The sequence below is a fragment of the Phoca vitulina genome, unplaced genomic scaffold (assembly GCF_004348235.1).
Source record: "Phoca vitulina isolate PV1807 unplaced genomic scaffold, GSC_HSeal_1.0 scaffold105, whole genome shotgun sequence".
In the NCBI taxonomy this organism is placed as follows: domain Eukaryota; kingdom Metazoa; phylum Chordata; class Mammalia; order Carnivora; family Phocidae; genus Phoca; species Phoca vitulina.
The window spans coordinates 1,761,532-1,787,494 of NW_022589808.1; the positions used below are offsets into that span (position 1 = coordinate 1,761,532).

Here is a 25,963-nt window from a genome sequence, read left to right on the forward strand (position 1 = left end):
ATTGTTAAAATGCTAACCCAACAAAGAGGGAACGCTGAGGTAATCCCTGACAGACAACTGAAGGAGGCATAGTCTGTCAGCGCTGAGGGCAGCAAAAAAGAAGAGTGTCACCCAAACTTCGGAGCTCAGAGAAAGGTCCCCTACCGGCCTGGCCCAAGCTTCTGAGGGCGCTGCCAGCCTGGCAGGTGCTGATGCTGAGCAAGGGCAGGACCGCTGGGCAGACGGACATCTGAGGAGGGGTCAGCAGGGGCTGGGGCCCAGCAGGCAGGACACTGACCCACCCCAAGGCTGCTGTTGGTACGTGCGGTGCTGGGAGCTGGGGGCTGACAGCAACAGGAAAATGGCAAGCAAATCCCTCCTCTTCTCCTTCCCAGTCCCTCAAGTCTCTCCTATCAGTTGGTTTAAGAGGAACAGGAGGGTCTGGTGAATGGTCCAGGGTTCTAGCCCCGCATCAGAGAGCAGAGCCACAAGGGAAGGTGTGGCAGTAACAGGTCACTAATTCACACAACCCGTGACTGACCCTTGGATGGTAAAAGGTACAAACAAGAACATTTTCTTGAGGACAGTATATATTTAACTGTTGTAAAGTGTACAGTTAAATAACACTAAGCACATTCACATTGTGTATAACCATCACCACCATCCATTGCCAGAACTTCTTCATCTTCCCAAACTAAAATCGTCCCTATTAAACACTAACTCCTCATTGCCCCTACTCCCAGCCCCTGGCAACCACCATTCCACTTTGTCTATGAATTGGACGACTCTAGGTCCCTCATATAATTGGAATCTTGTCCTTTCGTGCTTGGCTTACTGCATTTAGCACAATGTCCTCCAGGTTAGTCCACGTTGTGGCGTGGGGTCAGAATTTCCTTTAAGGTTGAACAATATTCTGCTGTACACCTAGACCACTTAGGTTTACCCACTGATCTGTTGATGGACAGGTGGTGTGTTTCCCCCTTCTGGCTATTGTGAATAATGCTCTGAACACCGGTGTATAAGTATCTGTTTGGGTCCGTGCTTTCTATTTTTATTTTGGTATGTACCTAGAGGCGGAATTTCTGGGTCATACTGTAGTTCTATGTTTAACCTTTTGAGAAGCAGCCTGGCTGTTTTCCATAGTGGTGGATGCTGTATTTTTCTTACCTAAAATGCTCAAAAGATTAAGATGCAGAGTTTCTGAAAAATACTGTCAGATGTACAATTTGTAATTACACAAATAAATGTGGCAACTCTACTGTCATTCATAAATACAAAATTTTATTTGCACTTCATTAGTGTAGAAAGACCACAATGCTTTTCATATCACAACACTCAAGACACACCAAGTTATTCAAATACATAATTACTTATTTACCTTGACTAAACAAAACAGTGCAGTTTAATAAAAGATATACCAAAGATAGAGTTCACAAATTCATTATCAGACCCCCCCCCCCCAAAAAAAAGAACACAGTCTAGGCTTAATAGGAATAAGCTTCACCATAAAGGGGAAAAGTTTTATCATTACAAAGGTATAGTATGTTTAGGTAAATACATGTATGTTCTTTGATATAGTAAAATGTATCTCTTTAAAATTCCTTTAAACAGGATTTGTTTAGGACAGCAGCGTTGTTTTAAAATCTTCTATAGTTTCAAAAACACTTCTTTCTTTACTGAATCTTTGTAGTTCTTAAAAGCACAGGGTATGTCCATTAGGAAACCATGAGAGAGATTCTGCAGCCTCAGACCAAGTCAAACCCCTACTTTCTACCTAGTAGTACTCTACCATGACATAACATTAATAAATACCCTTCAAAGACAGCTATGAACAGAGCTTTGCTTTGTGGCAGAAATACTCCCATTACTTCAGAGATGCTACGGCTGGGGGAAATGTCTTGTAAATAGAGAAAAAGCACTTATGATAGCTTTATCTTTTTTCCCAAAGAGTCTTTAGTTTTACAAATTTTCTTTAAAACAGTAAGCAAAGCACCACTTTCTTTCTTCTTATCAGAATATCTTCTGTCCTCATGATATAATTAACGAGGACAATTACATTATTTATTTCAAGAAACATTATACCTTTCATTTCTCCCATTCTTCATATTAGAAGTACTATGTTTCCCAGTGTATGTACACTAGATGCTGGGATAATGAATGAAATATAATAATTTGGAGGGAAATATGTAATTTATAACCAAAACTTACCCAGGATTGCATATTTGCATATTTACAAGTTAGTGTATAGCTCTGACTTGGATTACAAAGTGCGAAAGGAAATTGTCAAAATGATTGTAGTGCAGAAGAGAACATTTTCCCCTTTCCAGGAATCATTTCCACTTTGTCTCCAAAGTAGCAAATCAACAGCATCGAACGTGTGGTCTTGGTGGAGGCAGTTCTGGTGGGATCTCAGGTTCTGGTTGTAACGAGAGGATGCTATTGGACAACTCATTCCTTAAAATATCCAGAGGCATCTTAAGGATAAAGGAAAAAAAAAAACAAATACATTTAACCATGCAATGTATATGGAAGTACTCTGCAGATAACACAATTATGTATGAGCAAAGTATTTTTACATAAAGATTTCCAATCATCAATGTTTAATTAGATGTTCAAATATTAAGCCAAAACAATGAAAACCAGATTCAGGGCATTCTGTGTCACACACAAACACCAGCCAGTGTGCATCATACCCTATGATAAAAGAAACCAGATGGATCTATCTCATAAACATGTATTTTCACAGAACCTAGTAATAATGGAAATTTAATGCATTAATACAGGGGGAAAAAATGGTTCAGCATTCTCAGGGGTAATATCATCACTAAGGGAAAAAATAACTTCTCTTAGCAATTATATAAACAATCATTTTATTAGAAGCTTCTGAATTATGTTTGAATTAACAGATTATATGTAGTAATAACATAAACTTAAGGAAAGGTCTTATTAAAAAAAATCTTTGAATTTAAGCCTACAGATGCTTGAAGAAACTGCTGTTCAACAAAGCTGTCTAGCAATTTTCCTGCAACTTAGCATCACGGAAAGGCCTGGGGAAGGGAACCAGGCCCCACTGGGGAGTACAGCACTGAGGGTGAGGCAGGGCCCAGGGGCTCCCTCCTCACTGAGACACCTGAATGCTCCACGAGGTCCCCACCACCTGTATTTATCTTAATTCTTGTGGGAAAAAGGGAAAAGAACAAAAGCAAATGTCAAATAAACATGGCCCGTTGTTATACCTGCTCCAGTCACTTCCACCAAACGATCTTCAGGGCTCAGCACATCTACTGGACACCAAAACTGGACACAGAAAGGCCCTGGGCGGACACGGTGGCCGCCACAGAGGAGGCCTCTGGCCAAGACAGCCACCTCACCTGGTTCTTCACCTCTGAGTAAGTACCCTGCCCACTTTTTAAGTAAAACATTCTCAACCAAAACATCATAAAGCGAACAATGGGTTTCACATGAGATATTTGCCTGGTATCATTATTTTACCTTTTTCAGAATGTCATCAACAAGCTTCAGAAATATCTCGTCCACGTTGAAGTTGTCCTTGGCACTCGCTTCACAGAACCGCATCCCGGTTATCTGCTGTGCAAACTAAGAACACAGATTCATGTTTTCTGTGGGGGTGCCACCCGGTGGAGCAGGTGGCCAGGGGGCCTGTGACTGAGGGAATCACAGCATTTGGGCTCCTGCTTGAAGGGAGGGGTGGGCCAGGTTTGCAAAGCCCCATGTAAGCTCAAACACAGAGTTCGTGTGTGCAGCAAACCCCTACGTGGTAAGTAGGCAGGTGGGCAAACCATGGCATGGTGAGTAAGTAACAACACGAAAGTAAATTCCAGAGGTGATGTGCAGAGGGGAAGTTCAAGTTTCCAAAATTGTAATGCATCTGACATTTACAATGTGAATATCACAGATTCTCCAAAGAAGGTTACAATACCCCAGAGCAAATCATGGAAGCAATTTTACGGCTTAAAAAACATTTCTCTGTAGGGAATTTCGGGTTAGAGAATTCGGTATATACTGATATACTAATGTTCCCCCACTCTGTTTCGAAAATGCTTAAAACTTCCTGTCTTTTAAATCCAAACAAATGAGAAGGATGTGACTCTATAATTATTTCCTAATTTAAAAAATTTACTTAAAAAAGTCTCACAATGGCGGACTGCACAGCGTGTGGACAGTGACATCCCTTCTGCTCCCCGTTTCTCTCACCTTTTCACCTTGCTGCCTGGTGATTTCTCGGTCAGTTTCACAGTCCAACTTATTTCCAACTAAGAGAAGTTCTGCATCTTCTGAAGCATACTGTGGAATTTTAAAAGAAGCTGCATTTCAAAGGTGGGCACTGTCATATCCTGACAGGAAACGTAAACCACTCTGTTGCTTTGCGTTCATTTTGTGTTCATCCACTCCGCACATCTCAGCATTGGCCCTATCCCAGGCAGGACCGACTCAGGTGGGGTGTGAGACAGTCCTCACGGGGCTCAGGGCTTTAGAGAGCGATGCGGTAACAAGCATTATGAACCCACAACATTCTGGGCCTTTCACCAATAATTTCTAAAAATCTATTCTAAGCAAATGAATTACATCACAGGCAAAGCCCTATACTTAAAATGGTCATCAAATGAAGAAAGTCCAACAAAATAGATGGAGAATGAAGTAAGTTAAGGTACCTAAAAAGAATGCAGCCATTAAAAAAAAAACCCAAACCACCCATGCTTTGGAAGAACATTCAAATGACACAGGAAGGCTGGCATGACAGAACATTCAGTGAAGCAGGCAGGCTCTGAAACCACATGGAATATGGATTGAATTTGGTTCTTCAGAACAGCAAAAGTATACATTTTTAAATTCACTTTTGTGCTTGACTTTCCAAATTTTCTATCATGACAAGATATTATTATAGTCAGGAAAAAAGTTAAGCTACATTTCTAAGTTAAAAAAAAATATATAGCCACAGTAGGATCTCTCCTCAAAAAGACTGAACTCTCTTGAGTAACTCATTTAATTTTGTGTATTCTAAACAATGACTTGAGACAGGCTGCAGCAAAAGGCACCTGAATGGTGTGACCTTGGCCAAGTTACTCAAGGGTCTCAGTCTCCTTCTCTGTGTGGAGTATGGTAGCAGAACAGCACCCACCTGATGAGGCTGCTGCAGAGCAAGCATGGGAAGTACTCAAGAAACGAGAGCACTTATTCACAAAAAGGTAAAAAGCAAAAGTATAAAAGGGGGGAGAGCGTTCGATCTCAAGACCTCAGGAGATCCACAAAGTGAGTACCTCACGGGGCCCTGAGGCTTGAGGCCATGGCTTTTTGGTCTACAGGATTAATACAGGTTCTCACAGGAAAACACAACACTTACCTTATCAATCATCTTCATCCATTTTGGCAAATCATCAAAAGTCTCCTTCTTAGTGATATCATATACTAGTATGATCCCCTTGGCACTTCTGTAATAAGCTGAGGTAATGCTGTTGAATCTCTCCTGACCTGCTGTGTCCCTATGAAACAGCAGGAACAATCAGCTCCCAAACAGTAACCAGAGGGAGCAACTCCACCTTCCAACCAGGAGAGGAGTGGAGGCCCCACCCGGCCCCCTGCAGGCTGCTTCTAGTCTCGTCCATTCATATGCATCAGTATTAGTGGGGGTCGGGGGGAGAGGTAGTTTTTCTGAGTTAGTTACTTTCAGACAAAAACAGTCCCAATTTCTCTCAAACCAAGATTTTGAAAATAAGGAAACCATGTGTAAAATGATGGAAAGTGTAAAATCCTGTGCAAACTCTTTTTTTTTTTTTAGAAAGTAATCTCTATGCCCCATGTGGGGCTTGAACTCACAACCCCGAGATCAAGAGTTGCATGTTCTACCAACTGAGCCAGCCAGGCACGCTCGCTACGAGCTCTTTTAACCAACATCAATGGTTACATCTGATTTTGTTGAGAAGATGACCAAGAGTTGCTCACTAATGAAAAGTACTGTAAAACCAGTCTTATTTTCTTAATCCTTCTAAAATAGAAAAGGGGTCAAAGGGGGCAGGGAGAAGATACCAAATAGGTTTCCAAATGTGGTAAAGTTCATTATTGTCTGACTGCTACTTTAAAAGCCGGAAGTTGGGGTTGCCTGGGTGGCTCAGATGGTTAAGTGTCTGACTTCGGCTTGGGTCATGAGCCCAGGGTCCTGGGATCAAGCCCCACATAGGGCTCCTGGCTCAGCGGGGAGCCTGCTTCTCCCTCTCCGCCTGCTCATGCTCTTTCTCTCTGTATCTGTCTCAAATGAATAAATAAAATCTTTAAAAAAAAAACAAAAAAATGCGAGAAGTTGTATTTATTCTCCAGGCTGAAGTCAATCATTTCAACATGACGAATGATGTAAGCTTACTAACAGTGTACAGCAGCTGACTGAGACATTTTCTCCATCTAATAAGTGAAGAAACTGGGGAAAACCATCATGTATTTATGAATGAGCTCAACGGAGCAGGGCTTCTGATCTGGAGACAAATTTCTCTAACGTAATTTAGCTCTTCCCAAAGAACCCAAACTCAGAGCATACCCCCAGGGGCCACGTGAGACAGGTGGGTCCTGCAGTAACATTGCCAGGAGGCAATGCAGCGAAAATAGGATTCTTCACTGCAAGGCCATTCAAGGCCTCCCAAAATAAGAGCATGTGGGTTTCCGAGAGGTGGAGAGAACACGCAGCTTTTCCCAAATGCATCTGATCAAAGACTACTTCCCTTGAGGTGCACTTTGTGGGGCAGTATCCCTAAAATACCCTTCCCTTCGGCAACGGTGTTGTAATTTACAGCTTCATTTAGACTGGTCTTGCCACCAAATTAGTTCACAGTAGCGATGGCATTGTTATGCCAAATAAACAGAAAAGCTTGCTGGCAAATTCATTTTCACATAAAGCAAAGCCATTTGCTTTGTTCCAGAGGATATAAGAATGCCTTGAGGCTTCTGACTGTAAGGCCCAAGAGGGCCGAGGCTGGTCTGTTTCTGTCCACCAAGGTCCAGCAGGGTGCCTGGCCCATAGCAGGCTGTCAATAAGCAGGTGCTGAACAGAAGTTTACATGTTTAAAATGTAGGAGTGGATGCCAGTTCAAGGCAAAATAAACTTTATTTTTTGACCTAGAAATGCCAAAAAACTGGAAAATGGAATAGGATAGATGGGGACTGAATTCTTCAAGATTCTTAAAAAAACCTTAAAGACCACACTAATGGGCACTGCACCTTCAAGGTTAGTGAGAAGGAACAGATTCAAATACCATTTACACAAGGAATCAATGAATAAAATTATTTCTGGAATCCTAGGCATACAGGGGTATAATTAATCCTTTTTTTTTTGAGGGGGGAGGGGCAGAGGGAGAGGGAGATAGAGAATCTTAAGCAGGTTCCACGTCCAGCGCGCAGAGCTTGACGCTGGGCTCGATCCCAGGACCCTGAGATCATGACCTGAGCCAAAATCAAGAGTCGGACGCTTAACTGACTAAGCCACCCAGGCGCCCCTACAATTAATACTTTTGAATCAATAAAGAGTTAAATCTTTCAGAGCATGGTTTCCCAGTCTATCACAAGTTATGGCTTGATTGAATTAGGATCTGATCAAATATTTTTAATGTTTTAAAAAATATGCTGTGCTGTTTGGATACTGTTAAGAAACAATAGCTCATTTCTTTAAAAAGTCAAAAAAAACTACATCTTTTTCTACTGTGAAATCTTTGGTTAGCACAATCTTTAACAATTTAATAGAATAAGCTTTTTTTCTAAGCAACTTTAATCTGGCTATTTAGTGTAACTCAACGACAATTTCTGCACACATTCAAAGAATTAGAATCTAGACACTGGGGGCTCAAAAACAGTGAAATTAAAGGTTAACGGTTTTTTAATTAATTAATTTAGAGATTTTATTTATTTGAGAGAGAGAGAGAGAAAGCATGAGAGGGGATAGGGTCAGAGGAAGAAGTAGGCTCCCTGATGAGCAGGGAGCCCGATGCGGGACTTGATCCCAGGACTCTGGGATCATGACCTGAGCTGAAGGCAGCCACTTAACCGACTGAGCCACCCAGGTGCCCCTAATTTTAAATGCTTTTATTTATTGTGGTAAGAAGACCTGACATGAAACCTACTCTTTTTTTTAACAGAGTTTTGGGTGTAAAATAATGTTATGTATAGGCACAATGTTGGACAGATTTCTAGAATAAAAAATAAATAAAAAAGCCAACAGTTGAAGAACAGGGAGAATAAAGGGCATTTCTCATAAAGCTAAAAACACCTGTTACCTAGGTGGCACAGTCAGGAATCTTAAAAACATTAAGAAATTAACTGTCTCTGTTGGCTTTCATTCAGACACAGAGAAGACAGACCTCAAGATGCAAAATCTGAGGCAATCATTCTAATACAAATAAACGAGCCAGTAGGTTCAGTTTACAAAAACCCCAATGAGGAAACATTAATCAATTTGCCACTCCTATTTAAGGTCATTCCTTAAATTCCATCTTTTTGTGTCTGGCTCTGAATGCTTGAGGTAGAAAAGCATCTTCCTTTGAGAGACTATTCTCTATTTCTATTCCTCTGGAGCTCCTTTGCTTGACTTATTTCCCCTATTAAATTATCTGCTACCACATACGGTCCAAGAACAGGGAAATGAAATGCAGACACAGTTCGGTGAGTATTTATTACAGATTTCCTATGCACCAGTACCATAAAAGTCCCACCCAAGTTCCTACTTCTCAAAAATTAGCTGCTAAGAAGACACCAATGCACTGATCATGCTTCTATCTTTCTGTGAAGATGCAGAATCCTAATATTTCGTCTCTTTATCTCCATAAACCCGAGTTTTCACTGTCGTGATAAAGAGCTGATTTCTCGAGATTTGCAGTGTATTAATGTCAGCTAAATTGTCACTTGCTGCAGCTGGTGATTGTTTATGAGGTGATTATTTCTCTCTCTGCTTTTTGGTGCAAATTGAAAAATTCCTGCAATTCTGTTTCCCCAGTTTCGTAGTAAGACCATGCTTTGAAAATTCAAATATTCTTACTTGTATTTAATATATCCACTTAAAGATATAATTATTAATTTGCAGGGCAGGAGCCAATTTCTGTATATGAAATGTCCCACTTCTTCCAAGCAGAGAATGAAAAATGAGCCCGATGTCGACATAAGAATGCTGCCTATCAGTCGTTAAGCGTCTGCCTTCGGCTCGGGTCATGATCCCAGGGTCCTGGGATCGAGCCCTCCATCGGGCTCCCTGCTCCGCGGGAAGCCTGCTTCTCCCTCTCCCACTCCCCCTGCTTGTGTTCCCCCTCCCGCTGTGTCTCTCTCTGTCAAATAAATAAATAAATAAATAAATAAAATCTTAAAAAAAAAAAAAAAGAATGCTGCCTAAAACCAAATCCCCCCATAGGGAAGACTGGCGTGGTGGACGGGACGAAGGGGTCCCTATACGATGCATGTTAATTCCCTGTGTTTAATCTTCAGGACAGCATCTGAATGTCAATTCATGAAGCTATATTCTAGCTGACACACTTTATTTTAGCTACACTTACATGAAGGTCTTATACACATACACGAAGAAACACTTTTAAGTACAGAGATGAGAAAATGGTCCTTTTTTCTGACCACAGATAATCAAGGGACTGAAAAATGTGGCAATGATGTAAAATGTAGCAAAAAAGTGTAACAATGCCATCTGGAGCTTTTGGTACCTTAAACTTTTTGGAACCTCTGGTTAGTATTTCCTCAGATTAGCTATATACAGAAATCATCAAGAAAAAAAAATGCATTTCTTCTAATCAGATCTCTGTGAAAACTACCTGGGAATGTCCATGGACTAACATTCTAGAAAATCAAGAGCACAGCTATTCTTAGCAGAGCAAGGCTACTGAGGCTCTTTGAAGAGCCCTCTCCAACTATACTGGCTCTTTCTGGGCCCTCAACTGTGACAGCAAAGTGGTGACAGCATGCTTGCACCAAAGCAAACTATGACAGCAACAGCACAAGCACAGCTTCTAACTCTGAAATGAGTCATGTATTACTTTAAGTAGCGAGCCTCGACTCCCATACTTCCTTTCTATCTACTGCATAACAATAATGAAGGAAATGTTTAACCCTCTACACAAAACACTTCAGATGACAACAATCTTACTTTGGACTATTGTGTGATTAACAAGTGGTGGGCATTTTGTGGATGTGTTCTCCACTGCTGAAAACCCCTTTGGGAAAACTTAAGTCCTCCTTCCTCACTGAATCACTGGGATGTTTCCAGTGGAAAACCTGTAATCAACCTTTCAATACAGTCATTGAATCTCGTTTTCCTTCCTCAGTTGTATTCTTCGGAACAGTCAAGGAGAAGCAGAGGAGTTACGCCGGGGAATGCATTTACATCCAAGAGAAATGCGGTTTTGGAGTGTCCTGTGCACCAGCATACTTTTCCCCACAGGGTGGGACTCACAGGGGAGGCCCTCTCAGATAGACTCAAAGGCACTGTCCTGAGATTCCAGAAGTATCCAATGTCACCGGCACAGACAGCCTTCGTGGGCTGAGTTCCAGGGAGCCACAGGACTTCTGGACATACTTTTTATAGGTCCAGTTACTACTGCCTGAGATGAAAACTGAAGTATGAATACAGTAACTAAGGTATGTCCGCTTAGCCAGGCTATGATGTCATCACCTAGACACTGCTGTCATTCACTAAGCAAGCTCCACAGACAGTCTAATAATTCGCTCAATCACCCTCTGTTCAGTAATCCCCTTCAAAAAGGATCTCGCCCACAGGCACTAGGTAGAGGTGAACAATCCCCATGATCCTTTTAAAGATGGTCTTTACTTTAGAGAGCTTACAATCAGAAACAGCAGCTCATGTGAAAGATACTCTCTTTTTTTTTTTTTTTAAAGATTTTATTTATTTATTTGACAGAGAGAGACACAGTGAGAGAGGGAACACAAGCAGGGGGAGTGGGAGAGGGAGAAGCAGGCTTCCCCGCTGAGCAGGGAGCCCGATGTGGGGCTCGATCCCAGGACTCTGGGATCATGACCTGAGCCGAAGGCAGACGCTTAACGACTGAGCCACCCAGGCGCCCCTGAAAGATACTCTCTTGTCACTTCCAGAGTTCAAAAAATGGGCGGCAACGTACCAAAGTTTGCGCACTTTCCAAAAAAGGGCTAATAAAATAAAAAAATACCCATTTTTTGGTCAGTAAGTATTTAGACAAGACTGTTTATGTTTCATAATCAAACCAAAAGCCAAAACCCCCAAACCCTCAAACCGTCTTTACAGTGGGTTATATAGCGGCAGGTGACCAAACGAAGACATTACCTCAGACACCTCCGGGAGGCAGCAATGCTGGCTCGCTGCAGCCGTGCCCACACAGGGGCGAGGGTGAAGAATGAAGGCATGGCACTAACATTCAAGCATTAGGTGACCGATGATGCCACAGATGAGGAGCAAGTAACGCAGATGAAAGCAAACACACACATGGTGGACAAACACTCAGAGCTGAGGTGGACCTGCAGAGGAGTTAGTAGGCTGAGTACACGGCAGCTGTGATGTTACCAACAAAAGGGCATTCTCGGAGCCCCTCAGCGGTGCCACGTTGAAGCCACCACCAGATCGGCTCCGCACCCCGCAGGTGGGTTTCCTAGGGCCGCCTGCAGGCTGCTGGGAGCCCACGGAGAGCTCCTCGTGCCAGATAGCTACGACACGGCTGGTTTAGTTGCTCATTCGTGATGATGTGAGAACGGGGCTTCTCTTCAGAGCGGCTCTGGATTCATTCCCAGTTGGCACAGGTGGGGCTCACGTCACGCAGCATGAGCCACGTGGCCAGCGGGAGCATGCGCATCCCACGGCGGTGCTCACGCCATGCCACCCCCGGCAGCCCGCAAACTGGCTGTGGGTGCTCTGCCTCGAAACTGCGTAGGTCTGGTCGGGAACGTGCTGCACTTTTTTTTGCATACTATCAAACAAAATCACTTTAAAAACGTGAAGACAAGCATTTGAGCAATCATCTTAGTGATGACAATTTGGCTATTATGTCAAACGATTGGAAAAATGGCAACAAGGCTCCAAATTAGCTATTAAAGTAACATTCTTCTTTCACCATTCCCCATGTGCAAATGGAGAATGAAATAAGTAGACTTTTCTAAATTTTCTCACTGTTCATTTTACTTAAAGATGAGCAAAGGAGAGGAAAAGTAGGAGAGGCAAGCCAGCTTGGACAGTTAATTTTATTAGACAGGCGTACGGACTGTGAACACACACAGCGGTTACTGGGGGCAGATCCCCCACTTACCAGATCTGTAATCTGATTTTCTTTCCTCTTAGCTCTACAGTTTTGATTTTAAAGTCAACACCTGCAAATAAAACAAATGAAAGTGAAGCAAAAAATAAAGATGCATTTTGCCACAAAAAAGAATCCTATTTGTACATTTTGTATCATTATCAGAAAAACAAAAAACCTGATGTCACTAAATCCCAAAAGGAAAAGCAGTCCACCAATGCCTGTGACGCTCAGTCTACCCTTCCATAAAGAACTGTACGAAGTCAACCTATGTGATGTTTTACCCCAAACTACCTATGTAGCATTTGCTAAATGTAATATGATTTATTACTACAAGTTCAGCATAAAAGCCATTTAAAAATTGCATTTGGTAATTACATTAACAACTGAATGGTTTTAAAAGAATGATATACTGGGGAAAATTCTTATGGGAAATGCTGGAAACAATCTTGATTTCAAATAGCCTTAGTCTGAATTTAGAAATTATTATATTAAATTCTGCAGCATTCACAAAAAATTTAGTTAATATATAAACATGACTTCTTTATTACATTGTCAATAGCGTGCAACAGAAATTATTTTTAAAAAACTTATACAGGCTAACATATCCAATTTTAATTTTTATTCATTTTAACACTGAGCAAAACCATCATGTATCACTCACTGTCCTTTTCTAATTAAGCCCTTAAAGCTTCAGGTAATTTTTTAACCCAAATTTTCATTTGTATATGTTACCTGATATGGGTCTCAGTTATAGAAAACTTGTAGATTTCAAAACAATGTTTTTTACACCATTTTCACAACTAAGAAAAACCAACCAAAGGGATGCCAACTGAATTTGAGAGAAACATTCCCTACGGGAACCACTTCCTGCCTGCTTCTTAGGATCCAGGGTCGCCATGCTGAAAGGCCTCTACCGGGCAGGGGCCCGCGTGTGCCAGTGAGTGCTCTGCAGCTGCACAGCGGGTGAGGACCCCCTCCCAGGCTCTCCATCTCAGACATCTGATGCAGCACCACGAAGTCAGATGATGTTCTTGAGGTGACGCGAAAGACATGTGACTGCCTTTTATAATTAGTAACACACTGCAGACACCAATGCAATACAGAAAGACATGTTTACAACCCAGGGGCGGGGGGCTGGAGGAGACCAGCTCTTGGTCTGTACAATAAAGAGAAATTGCAGGAATATAAACTGTCACAAGAGAACAAAGCTAGGGAATACTGGACGTTTTAATTCTTAATTTCTTACACCAGCCATAATTTCAAATGTCACTGAGCGAAAGCTGGTTAATTCCATTTCACTTTCAGTTCTGGAACCGATCTGCTCTTCAAACTCAAATGACACTCTAAACCAGCCTTGAAACAGGAAGCATGTTTGTGGACTACCAATATCCTCAGAGTTCCTGAATGACTCAACCACAGGGAAGAACATAATTTAAAGTGATATTCTACAAGGCACAAAGAACAGCCTGGAGACATTTGTTATGTTCTGATTTTAAACAGGCACAGCTTAAAAAGACAAAACACCCATTCTCCTGATACTAGCCACAGTTAGGGCCTTACCGTGTTCCTCTCTGATGGCAAACTACAAATCACATTCATATTTTTGCCTTGACCACTATTCTATTTTATTTTGTTTCCAGTTACTTTGAGGTTTTGTTTTGTTTTGAAGTTTCAGCTAAGGGGGCTGGAACTTTTGTGAAACTTGTCACAGCAGCTGCTACTTTATTAAGTAGATGCTACTTTATTAAGTAGGCAGATGATACCTCTTTTGTGAGCTCTGCTTCAGGTCAACTAAAAGAATCCCCTGAAACAGCCAGTGCCAGCAATTTTTGTTTTGATTAGGCTGTTTTCTCTCAAGAATTTTTCTGAGCCTGAATATGTCACTCTTTTTCAACCTACTTGAACAACTTATGCAACTTTTACAAACATTCCTTGTAACCACAAAGTCTAATGAATAAAAGTAAAAGCTAAAGGTGTTGGTGTTCAAAATCAGGAAATAAATGGTAATGTTATCACCATGTGACGGTAAATACATTACTAATTTAATAGGAAAACAAAACAAAGATGAACTGACAGTGACTGTCTAATTTTAGTGAGATTAATGACAACTTCACCAACAAGAGAAAAATAGCCAGTGGCTAAATCTAAAACCCCATAAAGAAAAGAGCCCATTAAAATAGCCCTCTCTCTTGAACTCAGTATCCTTTACCACATTTAACCACCACTCAGTAGCTTGTAACAACTGGAAACTTACTCCAACTTATGGCTTGTATCAAAGTATACAACTAAATGTTCCTAAAAACCTTCTTACATGAAGTAAAAAATCTCTCAATGTTGTCTATTTTAAGAATTTGCACATCATAAAAGTTTTAATGATCCTTCATAGAGAAGGTAGTAAGTCCTCAATAGCCTCAAATATTCAGTGGATTCATAAAGTTAGCACAGAGTTGGCCCTGAGAAGGAGCTGCTGGGACCAATGTTTATGAACAGGTAAGGGGCAAAAAGAGTGGCATCTCCATCTCCGGCCCTTGTTGAAAACCCAGTTTCCTACAGGTAACCTGACGACCAGGGGAAGCAGTCAGCCCCACCATCAGTTGATGGGGACAGTCTCTGCCCTCAAAGGCCTTAGTCATACTGACCTAAATCAACAGCCCATGCAGTTGGCGAAGAAGTGCCTTTCTTTGCTGTTCCCCTCTTCTTAGAGAACCTCCTTGTCTGTCCGGAAACCTTTTACGTCCCAGGTGATTCCCCATCTGAACCCTTCTGCCTGCCCCACAGTCCTATCTGTGCACTCTGTTCTTGGACCTGAACTCTCTCCTATCCCTTCTCACATCATTCCTTCTTTGTTGTGTGGTGCCTCCCTGAGGACACAGTCATCTCTGACTCCCCGTAGCCTAGGACACTGCCTGGCACACATCAGCAACTTGATAAATATCATCAATGAAAGCCACGTCCTCTTCACCAGATGCTGGACACATAAGGAGAAATGCTGACTCTTTTTGGAAAAATTAAGAAAATTCAGGACTGATTAGTAAAAACAAAACAAGACAACAAAACTCACACAAAACACCGTAGTAGGAAGGAAAAGCAGATGTTCTGAGTGTCTGGTGCCCAGCACACACACGGCTACCCTAGAAACAGTATTTCATTTCTCCTACAATTCCAATTGTTGATGGTAAATCCTTAAAGGATGGGGCAGTCCTAATATGCTCATACCCTCGCCCCCCTTGCACTCATCCCAGGAGATTATTATGGTAATAGTTGATTCAGTCACTTAGATGGGAAGTGGTCCACTAAGTGAATTATTCTTGCAGTAGGAGCTTACCTTTCTTTAAGCTTACTAATGCTACAAAAGTCTTTCTAAAAATATTTTATTCAGAAAGGACACAATTCACAGGGCTATAATTCCTGTATCAACGGGAAGAGATGGTTCTATTTGAGTCACCACGTCTTCTTCATCTTACTTTTCTTTAATAACAATGATAGTGGGCATCTGTCAAACCCTCTCTGCTGACATGGGATCCTGTAGCGGCCCAATGAAGTGGGCACTATTATCCTCATTTTACAGAGGGAGACACCAGGGTGGAGAGAGGGCAAGGGGATCTGCTTTAAGGTCATCTCACATGCTAGCTGAGTGGCAGGACCTAGAGTCAAATTTATAACACCGCCCACAATGGAAACTTGTTATAATAAAAGTCATATGCATGGAATAAAAGGCAAGGTATGAAATGTTCTGTAAATGGCCCAGAACCACCCTAATTGAGCTGTTAAAGAACAAAGCTTAACTTTGCACTTGGCCTTCTTTGTATTTATCTTTCATAAATCTTAGCAATAGCATAAAGAATTGGCATACTTAGTGCTGGTAAGATTTCTAAGTTCCCCTTAAGGCAAAACACTTCTAAAACATTACCATATTTCTTTCTGCCGGGCCGTAAGAAGCTACAAAAATGAAAATGCAAAAATAAACAGAAGCTTCTTTCTTCACATTCCAGCAAAAAGCTAAACAAATAAAAGCAAAAATAACACCATGATCCACACTTACAATGACAGCTGAATGGACTTCTCCCCTTTTACTTCTTTGCCCACGTCCCCCCCCACACCCCCAAGATCTGATTTTATATTACTTAACACTTTTAGGAGGTTGAAAGATTTCACAGACTTTGAAATTAAATTTGTCTCCATTCAAACAGTGGTTGTGATGTTACTGCCACTTTTAAAATAACTATCTTAAGTTTATACAGTGGCTTTTCTTCCAAGGGTACAGATTTTATATAGCGTCATCCAATTTTGGACGTGATATTTCTACTAAGAGAGAGATTTCCGGCGTTTTCATGGAGTTGAGAGTGAGAAAATAAATTAAGAAAGGCGTCAAAGTCACATAGAGAGAGGTAAATTTAACATCGGAAAACAAGTCACCCAACCATGGAGCCAGTCTTCTGCCCAAATGCCACCTACCAGAGGAGAGTACAACGTTAAGTCCCCACAGGAAAGCACCACGTAAAGAAAAGGATTCAACACAATAGAAACCAAGTGCTATGACTGTAAAATATTCGGCAGTAGGTACTATTATTAAAATAGTAAAATGATGGTATGACATTAAAAATGCTCATCAGGCCCGAGGACATGAAGTCTCTGTCCTATCAGTAAGACCTGCTTCTTTCATGCCAAGCTGGACATGCCTCCACTCCAGCAAATAAAGGCTGGCCAGGGTCTCCCCGTCCCTGATACACGCGGCACAAAGAGGGAGCCTTGCACTTCACTGGACAAACGCAGGACTACCACGAACTGCATGAGGCAGGGAGGATCTGAGGTGATCGACTTCAAAGGAGAAACAGGGAGGGAAGTGAGTGTGTGTGCCCCACAGAGCCCATCAGAATGGGCAGGCGGCTGCATTTTCACAAAGTATATACCCTTAGGAAAGACTTTCACAGGAAGGGGTCTGTTCCCTTCCTAATAGAAAGATTAAGAACTCTTTTATGCTGTTTACTGTGCTTCGTACTATTCTAAGGGCTTTATGTCCATTAATTCACTGCAGTGAATTAACAATTTTATGAGGATATATTTTATGAGGTATTATTGTCCCCATTCTACAGATGAAAACACTGACGTCAGAGGGGCTAGTAGCTGCCCAGAGTCACCAAGCGGGTATTAGGGCACAGATTTGAACCTGGGGGTGGCTCCAGGCTACACTACCCCGATCTCACTGTGCAGCCTCCTCTGAAGGTAAGAAGAGGAGGGGACAGCTGGAAGGTATAAACGTATCTTTAGATATATTCGTTTTGCATTGCTAGGGAAATGTTTTTAAAAAGTAAGAGTGAGGCTTGCTGGCTGCCTTGGACAGACCGTTCCTGCACCAGCAAGCCTTCCCCTGCTCCCGGTTACAGACAGAACCCTCTCTGAAAAGGCAGAGTTAACTTGCCTTTGGTTATAAGGGGGAGAGAATATTGAGGGAGGGGAGGAGAATCTGGGGAAAAAAACCCAAAACCGCAGATGATCAACAGTGGATCAGTAATACTTTCTTCATATGCAAAAAAACATTAACTTGACTATTACTCAGATTGGGTCCATAAAAATGCAGAGACTGTCAAATATATTTTGCACTTCACCTGGGTCATGTGTTTACATTTTTTTTAAAAGATGTGTTTATTTATTTTAGAGAGAGAGAGCATGCGTAGGGGCAGGCAGGGGCAGAGGGAGAGGGAGAGAACCTTAAGCAGGCTCCATACAAAGCACGGAGCCCCATGCTGGGCTCGATCCCACGACCCTGAGATCATGACCTGAGCCGAAACCAGGAGTCAGATGCTCAACCGACTGAGCCATCCAGGTACCCCTACATTTTGGTTTTCTTTTTTAAAAAGATTTTATTTATTTATTTGAGAGAGAGAATGAGATAGAGACAGCATGAGAGGGGGGAGGGTCAGAGGGAGAAGCAGACTCCCTGCTGAGCAGGGAGCCCGATGCGGGACTCGATCCCGGGACTCCAGGATCATGACCTGAGCCGAAGGCAGTCGCTTAACCAACTGAGCCACCCAGGCGCCCTACATTTTGGTTTTCATATTCACCTACATATTTCAGTATGTATCTCTAAAGGATAAAGATTCATTTTTGGAGTGTTTCAGAGGTTTTGCATCTAGGGTATAAATTAGGAGAAGGGACCATAACTGACGTTTATAATTGCCTCTTTCAGGCCAGGTACCCAAGATATTCCATCCCCATTTATTCCTGTACCAGGAGATAAGAAAAGCATGTAAGTCCTACTTATTTCTTTCCATGAATGAGGAAACAAATTAATTTGCTTATTTAAAGACACACTGACTGCTTGTGGCAGAGGGGGGACTCCCACCCGGGACCCTGCATCCACCTCTCAAATCCAATCCTTCCACCTATCATACCATTGGGGTAGGGGACGGAGGAGCATCTCTAGAAGGAGTAGTGGCCAAGGAGAAGGTGGAGTGCTTTTCACTTCTAAACAGAAGTGAAAATTAAAAGTGAAAGACTGTAGGTGTGATTCGTTAACAGTCAACCAGGCCCGAGGTTCTGATGCAGCGGGCCTGAGGAGGGAGAGAAGGCATGTGAATACCAAAGCTCTCCACAGAGGCCTGTCCCTTCACCTGGGTCCCGGCTCAGGCTCAGGGGGTCCTGAATCCTACCTAATTAAGGTGGGAAAACTAGAATTTTATTCATCAGCTACTTCCACCGTAAGCCTGCCTGAGGTGGAGTTGCAGGCTTTTGTTTGGTTTTGTAAACTAAGAAGGCATTACAAACCAAACAGTGGAGGCTGTCAGATTCTGGGGGGAGAGGGAGGGAAGGCTTTCGATGGAATATAGTGTTCTGTTAAGCCGCCATTGTGTTTTCTGGTTTTAAAGGATAAGGAATTTCTGAAAAAAACATAATCACATTCAATCAAGGGCACTATTTTAGGTCCTGTAGTTTTGGTTTTCCAAATGTCAAAGATGTACAATCGAAGGACAAAAGGAGAATAATCAATTTCTTCCTCTGTTCAAGTACAGCAAAATAGCATTTTACCTCTTTTCTAACATTTTATTGTGGCTATCTCCATGACTCCCTCCCTTGCCTTTCTAAAAAGGACAAGCCAGGTAAGGAGGCACTAGCTTCGTGCCCTACAAAATGGCTAGCAGAACGGTGTCTTACATAAATACAGCCTCTCGCCTAATACCTGCTGACACTATTCAAAGCTACATTTTCTTTACACATGCCAACAAATGCTTAATTAGAAAAACATAGCTGGCACTCAAGGCTGGAGAATAATTTGGACTTAGCAGTTCTCAAAGGAGCCTACTCTACCTTCTGAAACCAGTTCTAAGATCTGCTAGCAGATTGTTCCTGGCAGATTCCATGGGCTGGAGAGAGAGAGGCAATCCCTAAGAACCTGGATCTCCATCATGCATAATGAAACCTTTCTTCTAACGTGCAGCATAGTGAGAGAAAGGCTGAAGGCTCTTAAGCCAGGTCTTTAAATAGATTTTTATTCAACTTAAACAACCAGACGGCAACCAAATTTCCATACTTTCTTTGAAAGCTAACTATTCTACAAATAAGGGACGTGCTCCGCACAAGCCTACCCCTTTCCACCGAGTTCATTAAATAAATCAAGCTAATGACAATGCACAGCATCTGCTGGTATAAAAACGAAATGTTAACCGTCTGCATCTGTTCCTTTCATACTTACTCACTTCTCCCTGAGTCATCGTGTTACATCATTTTGGCAGGGGAGTGAGACAGCACCGAAGAGGCTCGGTATTGGGCTCCAGGGGTGGGAATTCTGGACTACTCTCCCTAATTCTCTTTTAACTGAAAACACTTAGGCAGATCAGCCATGGCGTGGAAGACTGCATATGAGCAAACAAGAGCAAAATAAAATACACAACTTAAGAGTTTTAATCCAGTATTAGATGCTCATTCTAGGTTTTCCGGCAAAAATGTTTGACCTGTTTCCAGAACGAAACATAAGCAGTCAGCTTCCCCTGCTTCCAGGTAAAGCTGGCCAGACCCTCGTGGGCTGCATTTCACCCAGCATGTCCCCTAACACTCAAGGCCAGACCCGCAGAAAGCCGTTTCCGCAGGCAGTTAGCATTCACCTCTTTCCTGCGAAAATACAGTTCCCCACCTGTACCGCTAAGTTTCCTGCCCATGAAGCAGGGACCCTCAGTGCACCTTTGACTTAACTCTGGGCTCTGAGAGAAGCACCATCACCTACGACCAGTTCTCCAGGGCCAGCCTGTGGAGTCTAATGCACTGATGCACAATGAGGAAAATGAAGAATGGTAAGGTCCTCAGAACTAAATTCAGAGAACTTTTTAATTCTGATAGTATGTCTCTCCTAATTTTTTTTGGTCTACTTCATCTTTTTTCCTTCTTCCTTTTTTTGAAAATTTGGCAATAGCAGATTTTCAAAAAATGTCTTCAGTTGGCAAAATAAAACTGGCAATCCCAGGTTGGCTTCCACCCCCCTGGGGGAAATCTTACCGCCCAGGAAAATCAGAATTCTGGTCTAGACTGCCTTACTCCTACTTTTCCTCTATTCATACATATAAAATTTTGGAAATTTTTAATAAATATGCAAAAGGCTGAAGATCTTTGAATGACTGAATATTTAGGTAAGAAATCCAATTCTTAGAGCATATTTTAAAATCCAGAAGGCAAGTGACGACTGATGACAGCGGCATCGTTAAAGAAAGTCAATTTCAGTAATACCATAGATCAACGACCTCACTATCTTCACAGGCTTGCAGGGTGACCAGATTCCATTAAGTTTTGAAGGACTCTGTGGTGGTTGATTCTGAGTCACAGAATTTTCACATAGCAAAGTAACTTTAAATCTCAGAGTAAGCTAAGGAACAAACAGAAAAAACTCACTTGTTAAACTCACTGGTAAGGAGGGGCTTACCTCTCTGAATCTTTGCTTTCTCATCTGTAAAATGGGAATAAATTCCAGGACTGCTGTGAGGATCAGACAGTGTCCCTTCTGCTGGCATATAGTTAAGTGCTCAATAAATAGTAGCTACTGCGAATAGAATGTTACATTTTGTATGCGCAGACAAGTAAAGTACTTAACCAAAGTCACAAGCTAATTAGTGACAGAGCCTTAAATCAAAAGCCCAGGTTCCTCATTCTTACTCCAGTTTTTTTCTAGAATGCAATGCTGCCCGTGCGGCGGGGTTATGGCGGGTGCTACGTGGTAAAATCATTTTAATTCAAAGTTAACAGCTAGCTTCCAACAGTTACACAAAAATAAAACAAAGGCTGAGAAATATAAAATTTTACGGGTTTGTTTTCTTATATGTAATCTTCTACAATAGAACTAATTTGTTTCCATTTCTTAAACTTCATAAAACTGCTCCTGTACTTTTTTAAAGTTTATTTATTTAAGTAATCTGTACACCCAACATGGGGCTCAAACTTATGACCCTGAGAGCAAGAGTCACATACTCTTCCAACTGAGCCAGCCAGGTGTGCCTGCCTTGTACTTTTTTAAGGACCTGTCAAATTATGCTAGTTATATCAGGCTAATTCAATTCTGTGGATACAAAATCCCACTTGAAAATAATAGTCCACCTAGACAGTTTCCATTAAATAGGTCAATTAGTAAATAGTCTTTTAAAAAAGAATTTTACTTAAATTTTTTTAAGTAAATACAGTCTTTTTAGCTTTTCATATCCTGGTGAATTTTGTGTGTGTTTTAAACCAAATCAACTTCTGATTTGATAAACACTACCAAAAAAAAAAAAAAAATCAACATTTTGCTCATTTATAATTTTACAAAATAAGTTACCTCAAATCCCTTGGGATTTCCACTACAATCTTTTATAGAAAGTTCCAAGTGAATCTGACTCTCTGTAAAAAGGCACTTACTGGGGCCACTCTTCTAATCACTGAATTACATGAGGCCGTCACTTTAGTGATCCACCTGGCTTGGCGCATTCTCAGGCTCTTCCCTGCCATGCTGTGGGGCGTGGGGTCTTTTCCAGACTCTGCTGTCATGAGCAGCACACATCTGTAAGCCCAGACAGGGAAAGTCCACTGTGGCAGAGAATCTTTCTCTATGTGGATCCAACTGTACTACTGAAACTTGAAAAACTGCCTCAGAAGGACAATTTGCCATGAGCTAAACTGCTCAACCAGTAGGCATTCAGGTGAGGCAACCACAATTCTACACCACACCCAACACTACATTTAAATAGCATTTTTCTAAAGGAACCTGCGGAATGAATTTATCTTTACAGCATTCCAGTTAGGAGCTAGCCTCCCAGACAACAAGCCCTCTTCCTACTGCCCGCATTGGAGGGGCTTGGGCTACCACTGCGTTCTTCAAATGTTCCGTACACATCTCCACCACTGCTCTTACCAACATGGGTCATCCTGTTCCCCACTGGCTCTGAGCCACTTCTGGACAGAGACCATGTCCCGTTTACCACTGAATCTCCAGTGGGTAGCATAGTACCTCACACCCAGTAGGTGCTCTCGGATAGCAAGAAGGAAAAAACAACTCAGAGGCAGAGATTGAAGGGGGGCTAGTTAGCATTCCTGAAGTGTCTTCATACTCTGGATTAGACCAGAGGTTATCAACTTTCTCTGAACTTCCCACAATTAATGAACAGTTAGCGAGCCAAGAACTATAGGCTATGTTTGGAAGAAACAAAAATGAGCAAGACAAAAACCCAACCACATAAGGAACCCCACAGTGGTAGCAGCGTGGGAGATATGTGAAGTGTATATATTTATGTTTGCCAAGAGGACAGAGAACCAAACTGCCTGGTCTCCTTGCCTCCTGTTTCTTCATCATTCCCAAATAAATATCCTATGTAATACTGCCAAATTAAGTTTCACTGTCTCCATGCCAATGCTATATTCAGAGGCCTCTCCAGCTCCAGTTGCTATGGGATAAAGTCCATGCTCCTTAGCATGGCAGTCAAAGTCTTGAAGCTTTATTCCTAAAGTCTACTAATGAGTCTTTCCCAGAACGTGGCCATGAGATTGTGATTTATACTAAGAAATAAAAAGTTGGCCTTTGTCCCTATTCCAGTCACAGAGCTCCTAGAACCCTTGGATTTTTCTAGGGAGCAAATTATAAAGCTGTCTTTTAATATGTTAATGAGGTGACTTTTGGAATGCCCCCAGGTCACTAAAAGATGGGGGCTGGTCAACAGAAGAACTAAGTGATTAGGGGGTCTGAATTTTTGTCCCCCACCCCAAGGAAGGTAAAGGGGCTGGAGACTGAGCCCAATCATGAATGGTTAATGATTTAACCATGTCTATGTAATGAAGCCTCCATAAAATCCAAAAGGGCAGGTTCAGAGCTTGGGGGCTGGTGAACACAGTGGTATATGGGGAGAGTGTCATGCTCAGAGACCATGGTAACACTGGGCCCGTTCCTGAATTACATCCTTTTATAATTAACTCATAATCTAGTAAGGAGGTTTCTCTGAGTTCTGTGAGCTGCTCTAGCAAATTAATCAAGTCTAAGGAGGTGGTTGTGGGAATCTCTGATCTACAGCTGGTCATTCAGAAGTACAAGTGAAAACCTGCACTTGCAGTTGGCTCTGAAGGGGGGGGGGGGGGAGCAGTTTTGCACGACTGACCTCTTAGCCCCTGCTCAGAAAACCCTTCTTCACCTCTTCTCTTTCCCATTCTAAAGCACATCTTTGCCTATCTCCTATTTCCCCCTCCACCCACCCAACCTCTCATTTATCCACCTATCAGTGCCTGGGCTGATTTCTCTTTATCACACCGTACAATCATATTATCCTTCATTTTTATATATTTTGAAGTGTGCAGCCATAAACACTAATACTTCTAAATTGCTTTTACCTCTATTTATATCAGGTACTAAAATAACAACGTAAACCTCATTTGATCATTCAGTAACTCTCTATCCTTTATATGATCCAAGACTAGATATTTAAAACAGGTTTGGTTATGCTACTCAATTTTAATATAATGGTCCCAAGGGCATCATTTTAAAAACAAAGGGTACAGAGAGCCTAAGTATTTCCCAAATAGTCTATTCCAAAAAAGGACCAAGGGAAACAGTTCTCAAAGGTGAAACAAAAAACACAGTATGAAATATGGGGGTTTAATTTTCCAATTAGACATTGAAAATGTAGTATTGTTCTGTTACATGACATTTAAAAACCATTCTTCCCCAAATTGTACTGCCTTGGATACCACTGGTTATAATGCTAAATATGTGTACAGGTACACGGGAAGATACTTTTAATTCTGTATTTCAAATTTAAATACTACTCAATGTTTCTTGGACCTCCTTGGGGAAATCCTTTAATGCCTATCACTGAAGGTGACAGCCCTTTACTTTGAAGAATTACCTCATCTATGTAGTTCCCCTAGCTTTGACAACTTTAACGGGTTTTCCATAGGAAAAAACTACCACCCACACCAACCTGACAAACCTTGATTCCAAGTCCCCTAAAATCTGACTTCATTAAAAAAACTTCCCCTCTGCAGTTTCAATTTTAGATCCTGAGGACAAAATACTTTCTGACCTGAAGAGTTACTGCATTTACTTTACTGCTGTCCTTCACCCACCTAGGAGATTTTGGAGGACTCCTCCCCACTTCAGCAAGTCCTCAGGGTTATCTGAGGTCATGGACAAGTACAGCTGAAGTCCCTCTGACCCGCATTGACAGTTAAAACGAGAAATTTAGTGTAGTTTTAGTCTTAATATTCTCCATAGATCCTCCGCAGGGAATTTCAAACTTCATTATTTCAGTGGATCAGAAAAGTGAGTTCAAAATTAGCAAATAAGCCCTGGTTCTCACAAGGCGAGGGTAAGCACCGGAATTCGCTCAAGATGACCCACTTTGGCCATTTAGCCAGGCGCACAGCTTCAACTTCACTACACTGCCCGCCTGCTTCCCACCTCGCATCACCTTTTCTCTTGGGTGAGTAATGGAAGGGCCAGGAGTTTCCGTGGAGAGATTCTCACACTGTTCTTAAATGCTGGACGGGACCAATGTATCACCCTGGTCTTATGACCGGCCCTTGGAGGGTAAGAGAGGGGACGCTGGTTCAATAACCAGCTCGGATCAGGGACGTGGGAGGGGCGTGAGGGGTTTGTGCCGGGGGAGGATGGACGGCCCGGAGGCCCCAAGGACAAGTCTGCGTGGAGACTACACGAAAATCTCGGTCTGGCTTTAGGAAAAGGATCGAGGGACTTCCACTGGGGCCGCCCCTCCCCCTAAATTTCACCGAGAGGCCTATCGACCAAATGCAAGGCCACCCAGCTGGAGAGGGAAAGGCTCACAGACGCGAAGAGAAACGAAGCCGGTAGGACGCTGGGGACCCGGGAGCGCCGGCGGCGGAGGGGCCCAGCCGGGATCCGGCCCAGCCCCGGCGCCCTTACCCACGGTGGACTTGCAGGCCTCGCAGAAGGTATCGTCTGTGAAGCGCTCCATCAGGCTGGTCTTGCCCACGCCGCGGGAGCCGATGATGATGACCTGCAGCTTGAAGTCGGCCGGCCTGGGGGGCTGCTTCCTGCGGCGAGCCTGGCCGCCCGACAGCGCCGGGGAGCCCGCGCCCAGGCCGCCGCCGCCCCCGGCCCGCCTCTGCAGCGCGGCGCCCGGATCCATGCACGCATACGGCTCCCGCTCGGCCCGCCGCCCGCCGCCGCCCGCTCCCGGGCCGCGCGCCCCGGGCCCCGGCGCCCCCTCGGCCTCCGCCGCGCGCCGGGGGTC

At 42.7% G+C, this 25,963-nt stretch overlaps 1 protein-coding gene across 1 annotated transcript; it reads right to left on the reverse strand.

Annotated features, from left to right (window-relative positions):
• Positions 1-1,240: 1,240 nt before the first annotated feature.
• RAB12 (RAB12, member RAS oncogene family) lies at positions 1,241-25,858 on the reverse strand. The gene is made up of 6 exons (XM_032397849.1): positions 25,633-25,858; positions 12,261-12,321; positions 5,342-5,480; positions 4,195-4,284; positions 3,472-3,576; positions 1,241-2,453 (listed from the first exon to the last, which is right to left on the reverse strand). Exons 1-6 carry the CDS (start codon positions 25,856-25,858, stop codon positions 2,340-2,342), a joined length of 735 nt encoding a protein of 244 aa, XP_032253740.1. The 3' UTR covers positions 1,241-2,339.
• Between the last annotated feature and the right edge of the window lie 105 nt (positions 25,859-25,963).

Bases quoted from the DNA above. Each gene is read 5' to 3' on its own strand.
- RAB12 (XM_032397849.1), bottom strand. From the start codon at position 25,858: ATGGATCCGGGCGCCGCGCTGCAGAGGCGGGCCGGGGGCGGCGGCGGC. The intron at 5,481-12,260 runs GTAAGTGGGGGA...GCTGTTTCATAG, and splicing joins AAAATCAGATTACAGATCTG to GGACACAGCAGGTCAGGAGA. The intron at 3,577-4,194 runs GTGAGAGAAACG...CTGTGTTCTTAG, and splicing joins CCAGGCAGCAAGGTGAAAAG to TTTGCACAGCAGATAACCGG.